The following is a 17,556-nucleotide window of genomic DNA, read 5'->3' on the forward strand; positions in this document are numbered from 1 at the left end:
TGTTTGAAAATGTTGTAGATGTCAAAATAAGTATACAGGAAAGAATGGAAAAAAAGGTTAGGGAAATTTAATTGTCAAAGAAATACTGTAGTAATTTTGAAAGTAAAAGTAACTAAACATTGAATGACAGACTAGGTAAATATTTCTGGTTAGGGGAAAAAAAGAAAGAAAAATTTAAACTGTGATTTGCCTTTCCAACAGCTTAAAATTTAAAATGATGCTTTTCTATACAAAATCCTCTTAAATATATATGTTAATGGAATGCCATGCTTATTTTTCTGAGTAGGTAGCAAAGTAACTAGAGAAACTAATCTATTTGGTATCTCTGCCACTAAATTGCTACAGTAGTAGAACTGGACAGTACATCAAAATACACTTACCTTTCAGCCAAACTAGCTAGAGCCAGAAGGGCACCCAACAGAACACTGGTATCTCGGGCACCGAGTAAATTTACTAATGTCTGAAAAAATGAAGTAAAAGAAAGTTTAATTGCTTAAGTACTACACACTTCTTGTACAGTATGTTTCCATGTAAAGATCATAAAGGCTTAACCTCAGAGGGAGTTCTGTTAAACCAGTGGTTCTCAACATTGGCTGCACATTAGAATCACTTGGGAATCTTTGTAAAATCCTGATTTCTGGGCCTCATCATTAGTAACAAAGAAACAGAATTTCTGGAGGATGAGGCCCAGAAATCAAGATTTTACAAAGATTCCCAGGTGATTCTAATGTGCAGCCAAGGTTGAGAACCACTGCTCTAGAACCTTGTAGCCATTCCTTGCCCAGGACAGAAAGGAAAAGGGGCCAAGCCACATGGCCAGCCTGGTTCTCACACTTCCCTCTATTGTCTTTTCAAGACAAGAGCTGTGATCTAAAAGTCTTCCCTCTGGTGCCACATGGAATGTATTTCTATGAGTATACACATTGCATATGTTAATTTGTAAGCACACACCTAGGATCATGGCTTTGCAACATTTAAATTAAGTAATAAACTTAGCTGGTATTAAGTGATATTGGGGGGTGGATTTCAGAAACCCCTGATTTGCTCCTTGGGCTGATAGAGAATATGAGAGGGTTAGCAGAGATTTATAAATTGAGGCTCGGTTAGCAGATCTCAGTTATAATGACATAGAGCTTGACCGCAGGACTCTGAACCCCACGCAGCATGAGCCATTGCCACATGGAGCTAAGTCTTGGCTTTCCAGGACCACTCACCTTGTGGGCGCCGCTTGTGGTGACCCATTCTCTTTGGTCTTTGACAGCAGCAAGCTTTTGGAAAATATCTATAAAAGAAAGGAAATAACTCAAAGAGGGAATTCGGAACTTAAGGAGGGTGGTACTCCTAGCACCTCACGCCTGAAGCATTGACGGGCAAGCAGAGAAAGGGCAATGGGAAAGGAGACAGCACAGAAGGAACGATGGAGGGAGGAGGAACTGGGTGATGTGTGGTTGTGTTTTAATTCCAGAAGTACCTGTCAAGCTCAGCTAGTATTTATTGTATAACACTATTATCTAATGAAATAAGGGAGGTAGCAAAAAGGCAAAGCTTTCCTTCCACCTAAAGTTAAATGAGTTTCTTAACTTCGTTATAAGTCCACAGAGAAACCTGTCTTTCCAAGACCCTCCCCATAAAGATGTCAGCTTGACAGAGAGGAGCGGGAGGCCAGCAGATGTGACGGACCCAGCAGGAGTCCTCGGCTGAGGGAAGCGGTTGTTCTCAAAAAGCCTTCCTGATGCTCAGGGCTCACCACCTACACTTCTCTCCCTGTAACTGAATCAGGGTGCTGTCCAGTAAACAGACACGGGCGGGAAGCCAGCCTGCTCACAAGGAGAGTGGGCTGGGGACCCCCACAGCAGGAAGGCTCTGGTCGTCAAACCCGAACAGGACGGAAGGCGGGGCTGGGAAGAGCCTCCAGAGAGAGAAGGCTGGGTGACCAGAGAACAGCTCACCACACAGACCAATGATTTCACATTATTGGTAATCACATTAAGGCTTTTTCTTTTATATGCTTTTGATGTTCCAAATGTTTGGAGGTAGGCATCATTATTAGCCTAACTTTATAGATGAAAATTGAATAGCCTCTGACATTAATAGGAATTAGAGGAACCAAAAAATATGTTTATCAAAATCTGCTGGTATGGAAGTCTCTCTTGCAATATATAGCGAAAGCTTGGGCTCAATGAAAATATTCTGAAACATGAAATTGGGCTTTTCAAGGTAACAGTTGTGATCTAGAAGTCTTCCTTCGGGGCATATTTTGGCACTGACTATAACAATTGGCATGGAGTCTCAACACATAAATGTTCAAAGTGTCCCTTTTCCTGCTGCGCTGCAAACACCGTGTTGCTTATTCTGCACGTGCAGAGTTGGCTTTGCCCCGCCCACCGCCGGCCATGCTTACATGTCATGTTGACCAGCTTGCCCACACTGTGCTGCTCCTCGCCGTAGCTGAGGTACTCAGTGGCCACGATCTCCATGTACTGCAGGAGGGACCAAACCAACAAGTCAGAGGAGAAGACACCAAAAGCACACAAGCAGGTGACAAGATTGTGCACTTCTAAAAATGAGCTGTAGGTGGCGCAAGAGATTCACCAAATAATAGTGCTTCCGGGCCCATTTCATTCAAGTGCAAATAGGTGACTGCACTTCTGGATTCTTTGCCTTCTCTTGCATGCCCTGAAGTTAGGGAGGGCCCATGCAAAAACTGCATAAACTCTCAAAAGTCCCCCAATAATTTGTAGATGAATAGGTTTGTAGTGTAATTTAGTCTCCAAGTATAAGATACAAATAAGATGCATAATATGTAGTACATAGAATTTTATTTCTTCAATGTGACTTTTTAGTAGAATTTAATTTCTGATATTATAATGGAGGTAAAGTGGATAAGAATGTCATTTACAATTTTATGAAAGACTATTTCATTAAATGAGGTAAATCTCCAGCCAACTTTTTAAAATCTTAAAAACAAAAGCTAGATACGTTGCACCCATTTCCCAAAAATGAAAATAACATAGATTTAACATTAAACTGCCATTAAACTTCATCTTCCTTTCATCATTCAGAGTGAGTTTTGAGGGCCACAGACTTCTTATGAAAACCATTTTTCTGTACATGCTATGGGTTTGGGGAGAATGGACTGTTTCAATTCAATGCCACGTCATGCCATGTTTTGGCAAATTAGCAAACTCAAACATTTGATGAGCTCAACACATGTATTCTCCTGCTTACTTTCCCTCAGTAGTTACCAAAGCTGAAAAATAAATGAAGTTAAAATCATTCCTCACATTGTCATTTACTGGGTAAAATTTTAGTGAGCACAGTCATTCTTTTCAAAAGCGTGAGAAAGTTGCGAACAGCTTCATCGCCAATATTTTCTCCCATCACTGGGTACGGGCAGCACTGAGGACTGGGCCTGCCAGCCAAGGTCTATTTCTTTTCATTACTAACTAAAGACATGTGACCTTTAATAGCACTTTCTCGTTTCAACAGGCTAGGTAAAGTGAGCCCAATTAGCCAGAACAAAATGTCATGGGTCCCGCCCTGCCCCGTGAGTGTCCTGCCTCACACTCTCACTTATTAACCCTGCCTTCTCCTCCCCTGGGCAGGCAGCCTATGGTTTGAAAAAGCCATCCTCTGTCACATACCTATGTAATCCTCGCCCAAAGCCATGGCGCAAAATGGAAAGGCAAGACCAGCCATCGCAAAAGGAATCTTACCTGAGCTAGGCTTTCAATCCCATCCAAGCTGTAGAGTATTTCCTAACAAAACAGAAACAACAGAGCATACATAAAAGATGGGGGAAAGTTGTATTTTGCATGCAATTTCTTTATTAATTCATAAGATTTAGAATTATTTTATGAAGGTCCACATTCTAACATCAATGTGAAAAACTTGAATGCTTGTCGTACTACATTTAAGATATACTATTAATTAAAATAATGAAATTTGGATTGAGAATCAGAAAATATAAATATGCTCATAACTTCAGCCAGACTCCTCACTTTTTCACCTTCTCCAATGTCATCAGAAACAGGTAGAGCTCAAAGGAATGGTTAGATATTGCTCCCTTTCATCCTCTCATGCTGCAGATAGGCCAACTAAAACCCAGAAAGGTAAGCCATGTGCCTAAGTGACAAGCCACGATAAGAGTCCAGGATCACCAAATTCCCAGACCCTTCCTCTGGGCTTCAGCCTGGTCTGGGGACTGAGTGGAAACATGGAATCTCCTGCTGACTCACACTGAGTTTCAACAAGATCAGACTAGACTGCAGGCTTCTCCTTAAAATGATTAGGCTAATGGTCTTCTTAAACCTGCGCTCTGAGCCAGGGTGAGCGTCATCTTTGCCAAATGTCTCCCAACACAGGTCTTAAAATCCAATTCCCAGTCAGAAGGCACCTCAGCACAATCCCAAAGCTTCCTGAAAGTGCCAGTGAGGAAGAGGGGGAGTGGGAGGCTGGAGACTAGCTTGGAACTATGAATAGGAAGTGTTCTCGGGTGGTTCCCACTGACATTTGTTTTCAGGCCAACGTAGTTCAGGTGGCCCTCACCTGTTTAATTAAAGCTGTATTGACGTCTCACTTCTTACTTAACATGCATACAAGGAAGTTATTTGAAATATAAACATCAGCCATCAGTCCAGTTCTGGGAAGTGCAGGAGGCTGAGTACACGAGTGTGAGAGGGAACAGTAAAGTCCCGCCAGGAAGCTGTCTGAGGGAGCAGGTGGGGCAGGTGGGGGACAGGCATGGGCTCTCAAGGCCTCCGGGGTCAAGGTTTCCTTCTTCTGTGCGAAGTGAATTTGGAAACACTAAACATATCCATGTTTAAATTAAGAGTGAAGGGACATTTATAACTCAATTAAAAATAGTTCTGTGACTACCTATTCATTTGAATTTTCTTCATTGCTATTTATGCCAGAAAAGCTATAATTAAAGAACACAGGAATGTTGTATACATTATCCCTAGTGATGTTGGGATATTTTATACATATAAAAATAGAAATAACATTAAAACTATTAATATTCATTCTACAATTATTTTTTTTTTCATTTCTGTTATGTAAAAGCCCTGGGTTAGGCTCTAACAAGGACACAAATATGGTAGATGGCAGAGGCCTACTTCCTGAACTTCAGGCATAAGGTAGATACACAGAGAACTGGAATTTAAGGCAGAATTTGGCCAGTGTTATAAGAAAATTATTCATGAAGTGCTATGATACCCCAGAGAAGGGGCATGTGCTATTTTGCTGAGAAGACTAAGGGAAACTTCATAATAAGAGTGATGGGCTCTGATGGGCTGAGAAAGATGGGAAAATCTGCTGTGAACAAAATGGGGAAACAGGGGAAGATAAAGGAGATTCCAAGCAAAGAGAACAGTAAGCTCCAAGGTGCACAGAAGTTGTGCAGAAAGAACATCAAGATGTTCCATAACTCTGCAAAGCACCTCCATCACTCCGAAAAGGACTCTCTTGGGACTAATGTTAGAAAAGCAGGGTGGGATCACACCGCGGGGGGACTGAGACAGGAGCCTGGATTTGGGCTTCATCATGTGGACCAGGAAACCCAATGAATGTGTGAACAAGGGACTGATCAGAATCACTGTAAGGGCTTCCCCTCTAGTCTTAGAATGAACTGGAGAGGCAAAGTGTCATCTGGAAGCCCAGGTGGTTTGCCATGGCAGTGGGAAGGCAGATGGAGAGACGGAGATAGTCTTTGAAGTGGTATGAAGAGGAAGACACATTGGAAGAAAGAAGAAGGCATCACCATATTAGAGCCTGGGTGACGGGGGACAGGGCCATGATTAACAAACACCAAGAGAGAGAGAAGACTAGACGAGGTTAGAGAAGACTTGATTTGGATACGTTGAGTTGCTGATAGGATATACAGGTGGGAAAAAAAGTACAGCAGGCCATGAAAAATGAGATAAGGGCAAAAGGTTCAAATCTTGGAGTCGCTGACATGAAGGAGATTTAAATTTGAATGAGAAGACACCAAGGAAATGTGAAGACACCAAGGAAAAGAATAATGTTTAAATGATTGGTCATGGTCAAGTTCATTTTTTAAAAATTTTGTTGTTCTTGTGGGTTTTTTTTAAGTTCATCTTTAAATGTTTACCTTGACGAGAAATATATCAATCCAAAAATTAATGTTAACAATATGGGACTATGTCAGTGTTTCCCAAACTATGTCATGGGGATGATCATTCTACTCTGTGCAGTGGGTAGTATTATAAATTCAGGGGGAAAAAAGTTTTGTGATCAAATTCAAATTAGCTTGGGAAATGCTATGTGCTAGATTACACAGAGTTTAACAAAGTGCTTCATCATAGGACACCTCAGAGCTTTTACTATGCTGCTCCAATGGGAGACCTAGAGTGCAGCCTTTCCTAAACATACCCGTTGGAGCACAATTCTGTTCACAGAATTTAACCACTGGGAAGCACAGTTTGAGAAGTGCTGTTATGAAATATAAGAAGGGCAAAGAGGTCCATGGTCGTCCTTATATTTCCTTTGGTTACACCAATGGGATTGCTCCAGCCTGAGAGCATCAACTAGAGAGAAGCAAGACCACAAGGTATGCACATACCTGGGCTTGACAGCTCTGGTTACTGATCTGAAAAGCAAACATGGCTGCCTGCTTAGAGTACAGCGACACCTCCTGCCTGCCCTCCAGGCCTCAGTGTTTACTCCCTGGTCACAGCCCAGAGGGTCACAAGACTGGGGTCTGTACTTCTGAGCCTAATGGCCTGGAGAAAGTCCTTTAGTGAATCAGACCTCAGTTTGATGTGAAAAATGTGAGCAAATGTCCTTGTTCTGCCTATCCCGAGTTTTTCCTTTTATTTTAAAAAAGGGGGTGAGGGGATACAATAATATAATACAGATAAAAAATATGCCTAAAAAAATGGAACACACTGCAGGCCAATATGGGTGTTGTTAGTCCACCACTATTTCTCCCTCAGCCGAAAATCTCATTGCCATTAAACATGCTCATCCTAAACCTGCTCAGCAACTAAATCAATGCTAAACATACTACAGAGCCCCTGATCTTGAATCACTAACCTGATTCTGTGATAACCTGATTTTCTGTGTTAACTTATCAGTGTTTCCACGCTGCTGATTCCCCCATCACGATTTTAAGAACCCTCTATGCACTGGCCTTCACTTATCTCCCCAGGAGTAATAGTAACCACTCTTCTAAAAGGCTTGAGGGAGAATTGAAGAGGTCCATTTGAAAGTTATTGAATATAACGTGCTACAACAGTGCTTCTCAAACTCTTTGGTCTCTGTACCCCTTTACACCCTTACACATTCTTCAGAACCCCAAAGACTTTGCTTATACGGGCTATGTCTATCTACATTTACCACATTAGAAATCGCAAGTGAGGAATTCCTAAAACACAACAGCGCACAGCACATGTTTCATCAGCCGTCACAGCCATGACATCATCACGCAACCTGCAGCCTCCGGGACACCGCACTGCACACTTGTAAGGCGTGAGAGCAAAGGGGCAGATGATACCTGAGTGTTATCTTGAAGACAGTTTTGAGCCTATGGAACCCCTGAAAGGATTTCAGAGACCTGTAAGCAGTTCCTGGATCACACCTGGAGAACCGTTACGCTACTGTGTCACCGGGATGGCTGTCCCCACCGTATCACTGGAATTGTGGGGCTTAAATAAAGGGGAAAGTTTGAGAATGCAGATATGTGGTTGGGAGCAAAGAACAGCAATAGCAACAAAAAATGATAGCTGAAGGCAAGAGCTAGGAAGATGGGGAAGAAGATGATAAAGAAAAGGACTTCGGGCCCTTCTGGCACAGCTCAGTGGTTGACTGTCAACCTATGAACCAGGAGGTCACGGTTCAATTCCTGGTCAGGGCACATGTCTGGGTTGCAGGCTCAATCCCCAGTGTGGGGCTTGCAGGAGGCAGCCAATCAAAGATTCTCTCTCTTTGTTGCTGTTTCTCTCTCTCTCCCCCTCCCTTCCTCTCTGAAATCAATAAAAATATATTATTTTTTAAAAAGAAAGAAAGAAAAGGACTTTGGGAAAGTTAACATTTAGAAAAAGCAGAATTTAAAAAAGGAGCAAGTACAGTAAGTAAAAGAGAAGAAGAACAAAAGGGCTGAGGAAGAGCTGGGGGTTGGTGCAGGCAGAGAGTGCGGGACAGGCGTGCCCTGCTGCAGAGGGCTGGGGAGGGCGAGGCCGAGACAAGGCCGCTCCGCTGGACTGTCTTCTCACTGTTGCTGCTAATGTAATTGTAGTTTGGAGCTTTTAAGATTTTCCCTTTATCCTTGATAAGTAATGTGCTGCGGTTTCACTATAATGAATCCAGCTGGGAATTTATCTTTATGCTGCTTGGAGCTCCGACGATACCTGAAACCTCACATGTCTGCCTTTAATTAAGGAAAATGCTAAGCAATTGTGGCTTCTCTTTCATCCAGTGTTTTCTTGCTGGAATCTCCATTAGGCATAGATTGAAGCCTCTGTACTCTGGCAGGAAAGACTCAATCTGCAAGCCACCAGCTTGCAGCCTCTGGGTGAAGGAATGATGATGGAAGCCTGCCACACTATGGACTATTTAAAAGGCTTCCAGAGAGAACCTTGTACACAGAATTCCATGTCCAGATAGAAAGGAAGTGGGTTCACGTCCTGACTTTTCAAAAAATGTAGTGATGACGGTAAGATGGAAGATTGGAAGGGATAACGGATCAAAAAGGGGGTATTTATGATAAAGGCAAACAGAGGGGGTGCCACTGACACCATAAGAAAGAGAACGGATGGGAGGGTAAGCCTTGGCAAGGACTGGGATGTTTCTTTTGAAACAAGGAGAGAAGTAAAATTGCATGATAATCCAAATATTTCAAGCAACAAAGAGGAGGAAATAGGAGTGCTCCCACTGGGATGTCTTCAGATTTCCCTGTAAAACAGATGTAAGATGATGAGAGTGACAGGGGCAGGAGGCGGTTTGGGTGTGAGAAGTGGAGATGGTTTGAAACAGCCGCTGTGGATCCTGCGATACAACCAGCGGGGACAGGAATGCCGAGCCGCGGCGAAGGCTCGCTGAGACTCTGCGGCATAAACGGTCGTAAACCCCAGCCTTGCTTTGTGACTTTGGCCAACAATTCTTGGCAACTTTAGATATTGAATAACTGCCTGAGCACATGCTCTTCTTTGTGAAAAGGCTGCCAGGAGCGACTCGGAGAGCATCCCCTTCTATGGAAAGATGAAACCAGATAGAGATATAGTTTAATATGTGTTTTGGTCACGAAATCCCATAAACAAAGAGGTTACTGCATTCTTTCCTTTGGAGAGCAGTACAATCAACCCTGTTTCATTCCATCAAGAACTTGGCTGAGAAAGGAGATCAGCCGAGCATGACACAACTGTCATCAGTGTTCTGAACAAACAGGACATCTCTAAGGCAAATATTTTCCTCATTTCTATAAGCCAGAGCACTAGCTCCCCACCTGTCTCCAGAAACACTTTCCGTCACATTATATATGCACTGTTCTCACCCCAGTTGGGACATGCTGGAGGGAAAAAGAGGGTGCTATTAATAATGACGTAGGAACAGTGAGCACACACTGGGACTGACTGGGGCAAAGTGGAACATATGGTCCACCCTTATCATATGTGAGCCACACTGCATTGCTCATGGCAGCTCAGAAATGTGTGCAACACACAGTTCTGTGTGGTTGGTCATGAGGGGAATGAAAACTCCCAGAAAACTGTGAGCAACCAGGACAGAAAGCCATCAGAGATGCCCTAAGTCTCATAGTCAAATGATTATGGTTGGCTAAACTGTAACAACACAAAGCCAGGCTAAAATACAGGAGGAGGAAGGGAATGGTTCTTCTAAAGGAAAAATGTGGAGCCACCATGACTCAAGAGCCCCCCAAGAGCTCCCACTGGTCACAGCTGACTTTGACCTAGCAAGCTGCTTAGCCTTGAACATGCTAGAAGGTGTGGCCAAGTGCATACCTCTCTGAACTGCCTGTGGTTTTCAATGCCAGCTAATGATGAAAACATAGACCAACAAGTAATCCACTTAATCCCATAGGAAAAATAGTAGAAATGTACAGATTTTCTTTTTGGTCCTTATTAAATCATTTCTCTCCTATCTTTTAAATAGCAGATGAGATACTTGCCAAATGTGAAAGCTATTGAGTTGTGAGAGAAAGAGAAAGTTAACATGGTCTGCTTCAAAGAAAACCCACCAGTGTTTTATTTTATCTTCATCACCAGTACAAAATATCTTTATTTTTTCCAACCAACCTGGTAACATGGATCCCTCATGAGTAGTCTCAGACAGATTAACACTCTCAGAAAGTGAATAGATGGGGCTCGATTAACCCACTCTCTGAAAGAAGAAAAGAAGAGAGAACATGTTTGTTCACATCTAAAGGACGAGCATGCCAGTTCATGAACAACACACGACTATGAAGGAGAATGAGGAACATACAAAGGAATAGCATTAGTTTATTTCAAACGTAATCTGCAATGGGAATGGTTATTTTGAACTTACACGTCTGTCCCATTTTAATGCAAAACACATAAAAGCCATCATTATCACTCGGACGCAGAGGCCCCCACAGTTATGTGGTTTACAGTGCCGTCACTGACTCCCGGCAGTCCCCAACCAGAACAAATAGGTAGAAGGTCCAATAATTAGATTTACCTTAATACGAATGTATGCCCTAATGACTAAAAAATAATACACATACATTAAAAGGAAGATATTTGTATCTTATTCTTTTTTTACATATGTTTTTATTGATTTCAGAGAGAGGATGGGAGACAGACAGTCAGACAGATAGAAACATCAGTTATGAGAGAGAATTATTAATCAGCTGCCTCCTGCATGCCCTCTACTGGGGATCGAGCCCACAACCGGGGCATGTGCTGTGACCGGGAATTGAACTGTGACCTCCTGGTTCATGCATTGACGCTCAACCACTGAGCCACATCAGCCGGAGTGTATTTTATGCTTAAATAACCACATTTACTTATCAATGGGATGAGTACCCCCTTGGGCACCAAGCAGCTTCTGGAGCCTTGGAATCAGACTGGACAGCACCCCGACTGTGTCCTCTTCCACCTGCTATTTATCACAGTGACCACAGAAAACCCAGCTTCGGTAGGCGATGCCATCACCTCTAGGAAGCAGCACAAGCTGAATGTGGAAATCGTCAGCTACCCTGAGTAGCTTGCACTGTGTCTGATGGGTGTCGAGCATCGCTGTTTTCCTTGAAAATGTAAAAATACCCATGACACCCCTGGGAGTTCTCAGCAGGCAGTTTGAGGCCCTGAGCCTCTGGTGTTTCCTATGACAGCCTTCTGCGACTTTCTCATACTGGACCCTCCCAGGGAATTAGAAGGATGTTCTCTAAGGTGACATGAGGCCGGAACATGCAGATACCACCAACACAGCACAGGGGGACCCCTGACAGAGGAGGAAGGAGGCTGGGCACTGGCGGCGCCGGGAACTTACCACGTGCACTGCCTGAGTCACCCGTGCACGGAGGGCCCTGCCAGGTGAGACCTGTCTCACACTGCCCTCCAAGCTGTCCCACATGGCACGTGGTGCAAAAATGGTCAGGAACCTACAATAAAAAGCGTCTGCTACCCATGCTCAGCCGAGAAAAACTAAGAAAGATACAGGAAGATTCCAGATGAGACTCCACAGAATTTCCTCCTTCTCCTCCCACCTCCCCAGCTGGGCTGGCTGTGCATGGGGCAAGGTTACCTTATTAAAGATCTGTCAAGTGAAGCATTTATTGCGCCATGACCCCAAGCCAACCCTCGCCTGGCTTGTCCGTAGTGTAGAATTCAGCTTCGTCTTCTCTAAGATCCTGAAATTCAACTCTGCCCCCAAACCTGCACATCCCAACCTGAGTGCAGAAACCCCACCCTCCTCGAAGGCAGGATGGACATCTGTGGTCACTGCCCCTGGAGGCATCATCCTCCACCCTATGCCCCCACACTCCACCCCAAGCCACTCATCATTCCTTCCATCTACCCAGACTTGGGAAGGAGGCTGCTTTCCCATGGCTTTATATTCCCAGGGGTGACTGACGGCTCTTTATAGACCTAGACCCCCAGCAGAGGCCTGGCCCGGTGGGGAGAAGTTGGGCAAGAAGTCCTGAGAGCATTGCTGGCCGAAAACTATTCCTCCTGCCATCACAGAGGCTTCTGGCTGGAGCTGCCCACCACAGCGGCAGTCGACCCTACGACCCTTCTCCAGCCCAGGCACGTGACAGCGACACCTTGCCTACGGAGGCAACCCATCCCAGGCAGGGCGACCAGCCAGGCAGAACTATCCCAGGCCACACTGGGAAGCTACGACAGTTTATCTGAACTCCCCACAGTGGGAAAAATAATGCCCATTTGAAATACACTTTGAATCTAACACACAATCACGTATGGTAGTGGTCGACAAACTCATTAGTCAACAGAGGCAAATATCAACAGTACGATTGAAATTTCTTTTGAGAGCCAAATTTTTTAAACTTAAACTATATTGGTAGATACATTGTTATTAACTTAATTAGGGTCCTCCTAAGGCTTAGGAAGAGCCACACTCAAGGGGCCAAAGAGCCGCAGTTTGCCGACCACGAACTATGGGGACACGTGTAAGGATGTGGCTATTCGGAGGCTCCTGTCACAGAGAGCACCTTTGATCTTATCAATAGGGAGGTAGCACATGACTACTCTCCCTTCGATGCTGGAAGGCTGACTTGTGGCGCAAATGCTCCGTCACAGAGACCCTACCAGAGGGGACCATCAACTGCAACCGCTGCCGGCAACCCGATGAGGGTTAACGCTGATTGCTTTCATTACTTAAAGGAAAAGCCAGGGGCCTGTGAAGAGGTGATTCATGGAACAAATATGTGTACGCTCGGTGTTTTTCCTAACTATACGCAATCTTCCTGAGCAAAGTTCATGGCATTTCCAGTGTTTTTTCATATCAAAATAAGTAGGGAAAGTTTTTTGCTTCCTCCCCTACTTAAAAAAAAAAAAAAAAAAAAAAAAAGGGAAAGAAAAAAAAAATTCTACCATAGGTTTTATTATTTTTAACTGTTAAGAGAATGTAAGTAAATGAAGAGTTCCAGAAAAGTCTTGAAAGTCCAGAAAAGAACTTTCAACTCTCCGGAACAGAGTTGAAAGTCCTATTCCAAACAAATTGCCATTTTTTATGTGTGTTTTTTTGTGGGGTTTTTTTGTGGGGTTTTTTTTTTTTTTTTTTTGCTTTTTTGGGACAGAAGCCCAAAGCTATTAATATTTCTGCATGGTCCTGGCCTCCGCTGCGGTGAATGTAAATAGCATTCCTGGTGTCTGAGTCCTCTGGCTCTTCCTCTCTGAGCACTGACCTCTAAAGGAGCAGTTGTTCCTGCCTTGGCTCTCCGCCCTTGACCCCCCACGAGAGCATGGCACGTCGCATGGAGCTCTGGTGTCCAAGGGGAGTGACGTGCTCTGTAAGACGATCTCTCTCTCTCTCTTTCCAAGGGTTGGGGGACTAGGAAACACACGCTCAGGGCCAGCAGAGAGGGGCAGAGCATGATGGTGGCCGGCCGGAGCAGCGGGGCCCGGCTCCCAGGCCAGGGTCCTCCACAGGGGATGGCCGGGGAGAAAGGGACTCTTACTATGGGAGCAGGAATGCTCGGCACAGGCCAGGGGATCCTCTGAGGCAACTCTGGAAAACCTGTCTGTCTGCAAAGATAGTGTTTCCCCGGAGGATTAGGTCCCGATATAGCAGCCACACGGCCGCGGATTCCGAGCAGGCAAACATGTATCCCCGCTGTGACTGAACCTCTGCCACGGCTTTCACAGGACTATTAATACCTGGCGGCCTTGGCCTCGGACCCGCTGCCACGGCGCTTGCAGCCTCGGAGGTCACTTTCTGCCATCACCAGGGGCCCAGCGCGTGAACAGAGAAAGGGTAGCTGGGGTTTCACCTTCTTGCACAGTGGGGGAAACCAGTATGCCATGTGAGCGCTCCGTGGGACCACCAGCCACGGAGCTGTGGTATTGATTATTGAATGATACTAAAGCTGTAAGCGCCAACATAAATGAGACCATCGGATGGTCTGGGGCTAACTGACCAGGGGCTGTGCAAATGCCAGAGATTCCAACCTAGACCCTTTGCAATGTTTCCCTCTGTCTCTCGCTCAGAATAAGCAGCAACTTCGTGGGGAGAGTGTTATGTAGATTTCCCTTTTCATGTTGTCATACCATTTGCGTTAACACCAAGCACAGCAACAAAACTGCCATTTTTGACTCAAGATTTTAAAGTGGAGGAATTCAAGCCTGTTTCAAAATAAATGTTATGTCAAATTCATAAGACAGAGCCCTATTTTTTTTGATAGTTCAAAAAGTCAAAGTAACATCAAAATAGAAACTGATTATAAACGAATATTCAAGGACTCTTTACTAACTTGTTCCACTCTTCGTAATGGGCCCGTGTTCTTTATCTCTGTCTACCCCGAAACCTAGCCCAGCACAGGCACCCAATCAGAAGTCCATCCAGTGAATTACACTGGCCCCTAAACTCAGAGAGATAGTGAGCAGAAAGGACCGTCTTCTAGGTGTTTCTTCCAGTTAGTTGACAAAAGTTTCAGAGGTAGAATGCTTTCCAATATTTACTCATCACCTAGTAGGAGTTGGCACTGTTTTCCTAGTAGGAAAGCATGCACTGGTGTTCATCGCGCTTCTTCTAAAGCAGTGGTTCTCAACCTGTGGATCGCGACGCCTTTGGGGGTCGAACGACCCTTTCTCAGGGGTCGCCTAAGACCATTGGAAAACACATAAATAATTACATATTGTTTTTGTGATTAATCACTATGCTTTAATTATGTTCAATTTGTAACAATGAAAATACATCCTGCATATCAGATATTTATACTACGGTTCATAACAGTAGCAAAATTACAGTTATGACGTAGCAACAAAAATAATTTTATGGTTGGGGGTCACCACAACATGAGGAACTGTATTAAAGGGTCGCGGCATTAGGAAGGTTGAGAACCACTGTTCTAAAGGGAGAAGACCAATAATACACACAGAGAGATAAAAATGTACATCAGGCGCTAACCAGTGAAGAACAACCAAGGTCAAGGCTATAGGGGTTCTGGGGATGCTATTTTAGGACAGTCAGATGGAGAAGGGTTCTCGAATAAGATTAGCATCTGAGTGAACTGAGGAGAGAGTCTGGGTGGGAAGAGCAGAAGAGTTAAGCAGATAGTCCATGAGCAGGAGTGTGGTGGTTTGTGCCAAGAAGGGCAAGCAAGCCCTCGGGGCTGGAACGGAAGGAGCCAAGACTGAGTTACAGAAGGGAAGTCAGAGAGAGCAGGAGCCACATCTGCAGGGCTTTGAAGAATATGAATAGGGACTCTGGACGTTTTATTGTGGAAGGTCACTGAAGGCTTTAAACAGAGGACTGCCATGATGTGACAGAGAGTGTGAATGGATCCTTCTGGGTGTGGTGTTGAGAGTACTATAGGGAGCTGCCTACTGGGACTCAGTTAATAGGTAGGGAACTCTAAAGCTGAGGGGAGTGCAAGTGGAGAGAACCCAATCAGAAGTCCTATTGGGGACCCATCAATGCGTGAAACAAAAGATGAATTGTCAGCAAGAGAGAGAGATACTGATAAGGCACAGTCTCTCGGCGCAAAGCTGATGAGAGTAATTCAGGGATAGGTGGACTTTCATTAGTGGGACTGTTTGGGGACTGGTGGATTGATGTTGGCCGTGGGAATGTGTCTGTCGCTTATTGCCTGGCTCTCAGAAGCTCCTGCACTGATGGGAAACGGTCATTTATTGCTTTGGCCACGTTAAAACTGGCTCTGGTGGTTGCATGTGGCCAAAGAACAGGAAGTCCTTTCCTGGGAAGGTGGGAACATTTTAATGTCATGTCTGTTACACATTCAAGTGAATAAGCTTTGCAAGAAGCAGTAGTAAATAGTGAAAAAGAGAGAAAATGAGTCCTGAAGTGATTGTTTCTCTGTGGTGCAGAACTGAGCACAGATCTTAAATGTACTTTGATTAATAAGAGAATCAGGTAATCAGCGAGGCAGAGGAGAAAAGAATGTTATTCAAGATTTGCGTCAGGACCTTGGGCTTGTCCCTACCCTCTCAGCTACCTTATCTCTCAAAGGAGACTGGACTGGATTTTTATTTCAGGATCCATTCCACCTCTGCAATTGGATATCATTTTGTGTGTGTGTGTGTGTGTGTGTGTGTGTGTGTATGCACGCGCGCACACACACATTTCAAGTTTGGGAGAGACTCTAAATAACATTTCAGGAGAAATAAAAATGTAAGAGCTAGATATTTGTTCCAATGGGAGAAAGAGGAAACATTATTCTTGCTGAAGGTTACATGAAATCCTAGGTTCTTAAGGCTTATACATATAAAGTTGTGAAACTTGGAGAGAGAAAAAAAGATACAAAAGGGTAAGATCATAAAGGATATTCAGCCAATGATTCAACTCTAAAAATTCTACTCTGGATAAAGGCAGAATACAATTTTGTATGTATATAATAATCTCTCATATAAGCAAAGAAGAAAAAACATAGCATTTAAAAAATATTAGAAGGAAATATAGTAAGAGTTAAAGTAGTTGTTTCTAAGAATGATATAAAGAGTAAATTTTCATTTTCTATAATGTTCTGTATTTTTCCAAAAATTTTACGGTGATCAAAACAATTTAATGCAAAGAAGTTCCACTTTATGAGGACTCTCGGGCCCCATGTTCTGCGATAAAACCAGTGTCAATGGCTTGAGTTCGGGATAAAAAAAAACAAGCCCTGTTCTTCAGAAGCATAGTGTATAGTGGGGAGGAACTCAGGCCCAGGGCCATAGGAGGGAGGGGAGCGAGAGGGCCAGTCGAGGGGTCAAAAGAGCCAGAAAGGAGATGTGGGGCAGCATTCTTCAGGTGAGGATGAGCATGGGCCAAAGCTCAGAAGTGAGAGTAATAACTTTCCAAAAACAATGAGTGGTTCACTCTGACCTTGGTGAGCCCAAAGGATGCTACGGGAAGGATCAAGAGATGAGGCCAAGCCCTAGCTGGTTTGGCTCAGTGGATAGAGTGTTGGCCTGGGGACTGAAAGGCACATGCTGAGGTTGCCGCCTCGATCCCCAGTAGGCATGCAGAAGGCAGCCAATCAGTGATTCTCTCTCATCATTGATGTTTCTCTCTCTCTCCCTCTCCCTTCCTCTCTGAAATCAATAAAAAAATATATATTTTTAAAAAGACAGAGAGAGCCGAAACCGGTTTGGCTCAGTGGATAGAGTGTCGGCTTGCGGACTGAAAGGTCCCAGGTTCGATTCCGGTCAAGGGCATGTACCTGGGTTGCGGGCACATCCCCATGTTTCTCTCTCATCGATGTTTCTAACTCTCTATCTCTCTCCCTTTCGCTCTGTAAAAAATCAATAAAATATATTTAAAAAAAAAAAAAAAAAAAAGACAGAGAGAGAGATGAGGCCAAAAAGGAACAAGATCTCAAGAACTGTATCAACCAGCTAAGGAACTGGGGATTGACTCTGGCCATTAGGATGTTTT

At 44.1% G+C, this 17,556-nt stretch overlaps 1 protein-coding gene across 4 annotated transcripts in view; it reads right to left on the reverse strand.

Annotated features, from left to right (window-relative positions):
* Window positions 1-17,556, reverse strand: part of NEK10 (NIMA related kinase 10) — a 123,971-nt gene that overhangs the window by 91,714 nt on the left and 14,701 nt on the right. For 3 of the 4 annotated variants that reach the window (XM_036332793.1, XM_036332791.1, XM_036332794.1), the window contains exons 5-9: window positions 10,272-10,356; window positions 3,717-3,758; window positions 2,402-2,480; window positions 1,215-1,282; window positions 381-460 (exon numbers count right to left, since the gene is read on the reverse strand). In XM_036332793.1, the coding sequence (XP_036188686.1) occupies window positions 381-460; window positions 1,215-1,282; window positions 2,402-2,480; window positions 3,717-3,758; window positions 10,272-10,356 (354 nt within the window). Of the gene's footprint in view, window positions 1-380; window positions 461-1,214; window positions 1,283-2,401; window positions 2,481-3,716; window positions 3,759-10,271; window positions 10,359-17,556 lie in introns of those variants that run through there. The other variant, XM_036332790.1, reaches the window with a different exon arrangement.

This window comes from Myotis myotis, unplaced genomic scaffold (assembly GCF_014108235.1).
Source record: "Myotis myotis isolate mMyoMyo1 unplaced genomic scaffold, mMyoMyo1.p scaffold_m19_p_13, whole genome shotgun sequence".
NCBI lineage: Eukaryota > Metazoa > Chordata > Mammalia > Chiroptera > Vespertilionidae > Myotis > Myotis myotis.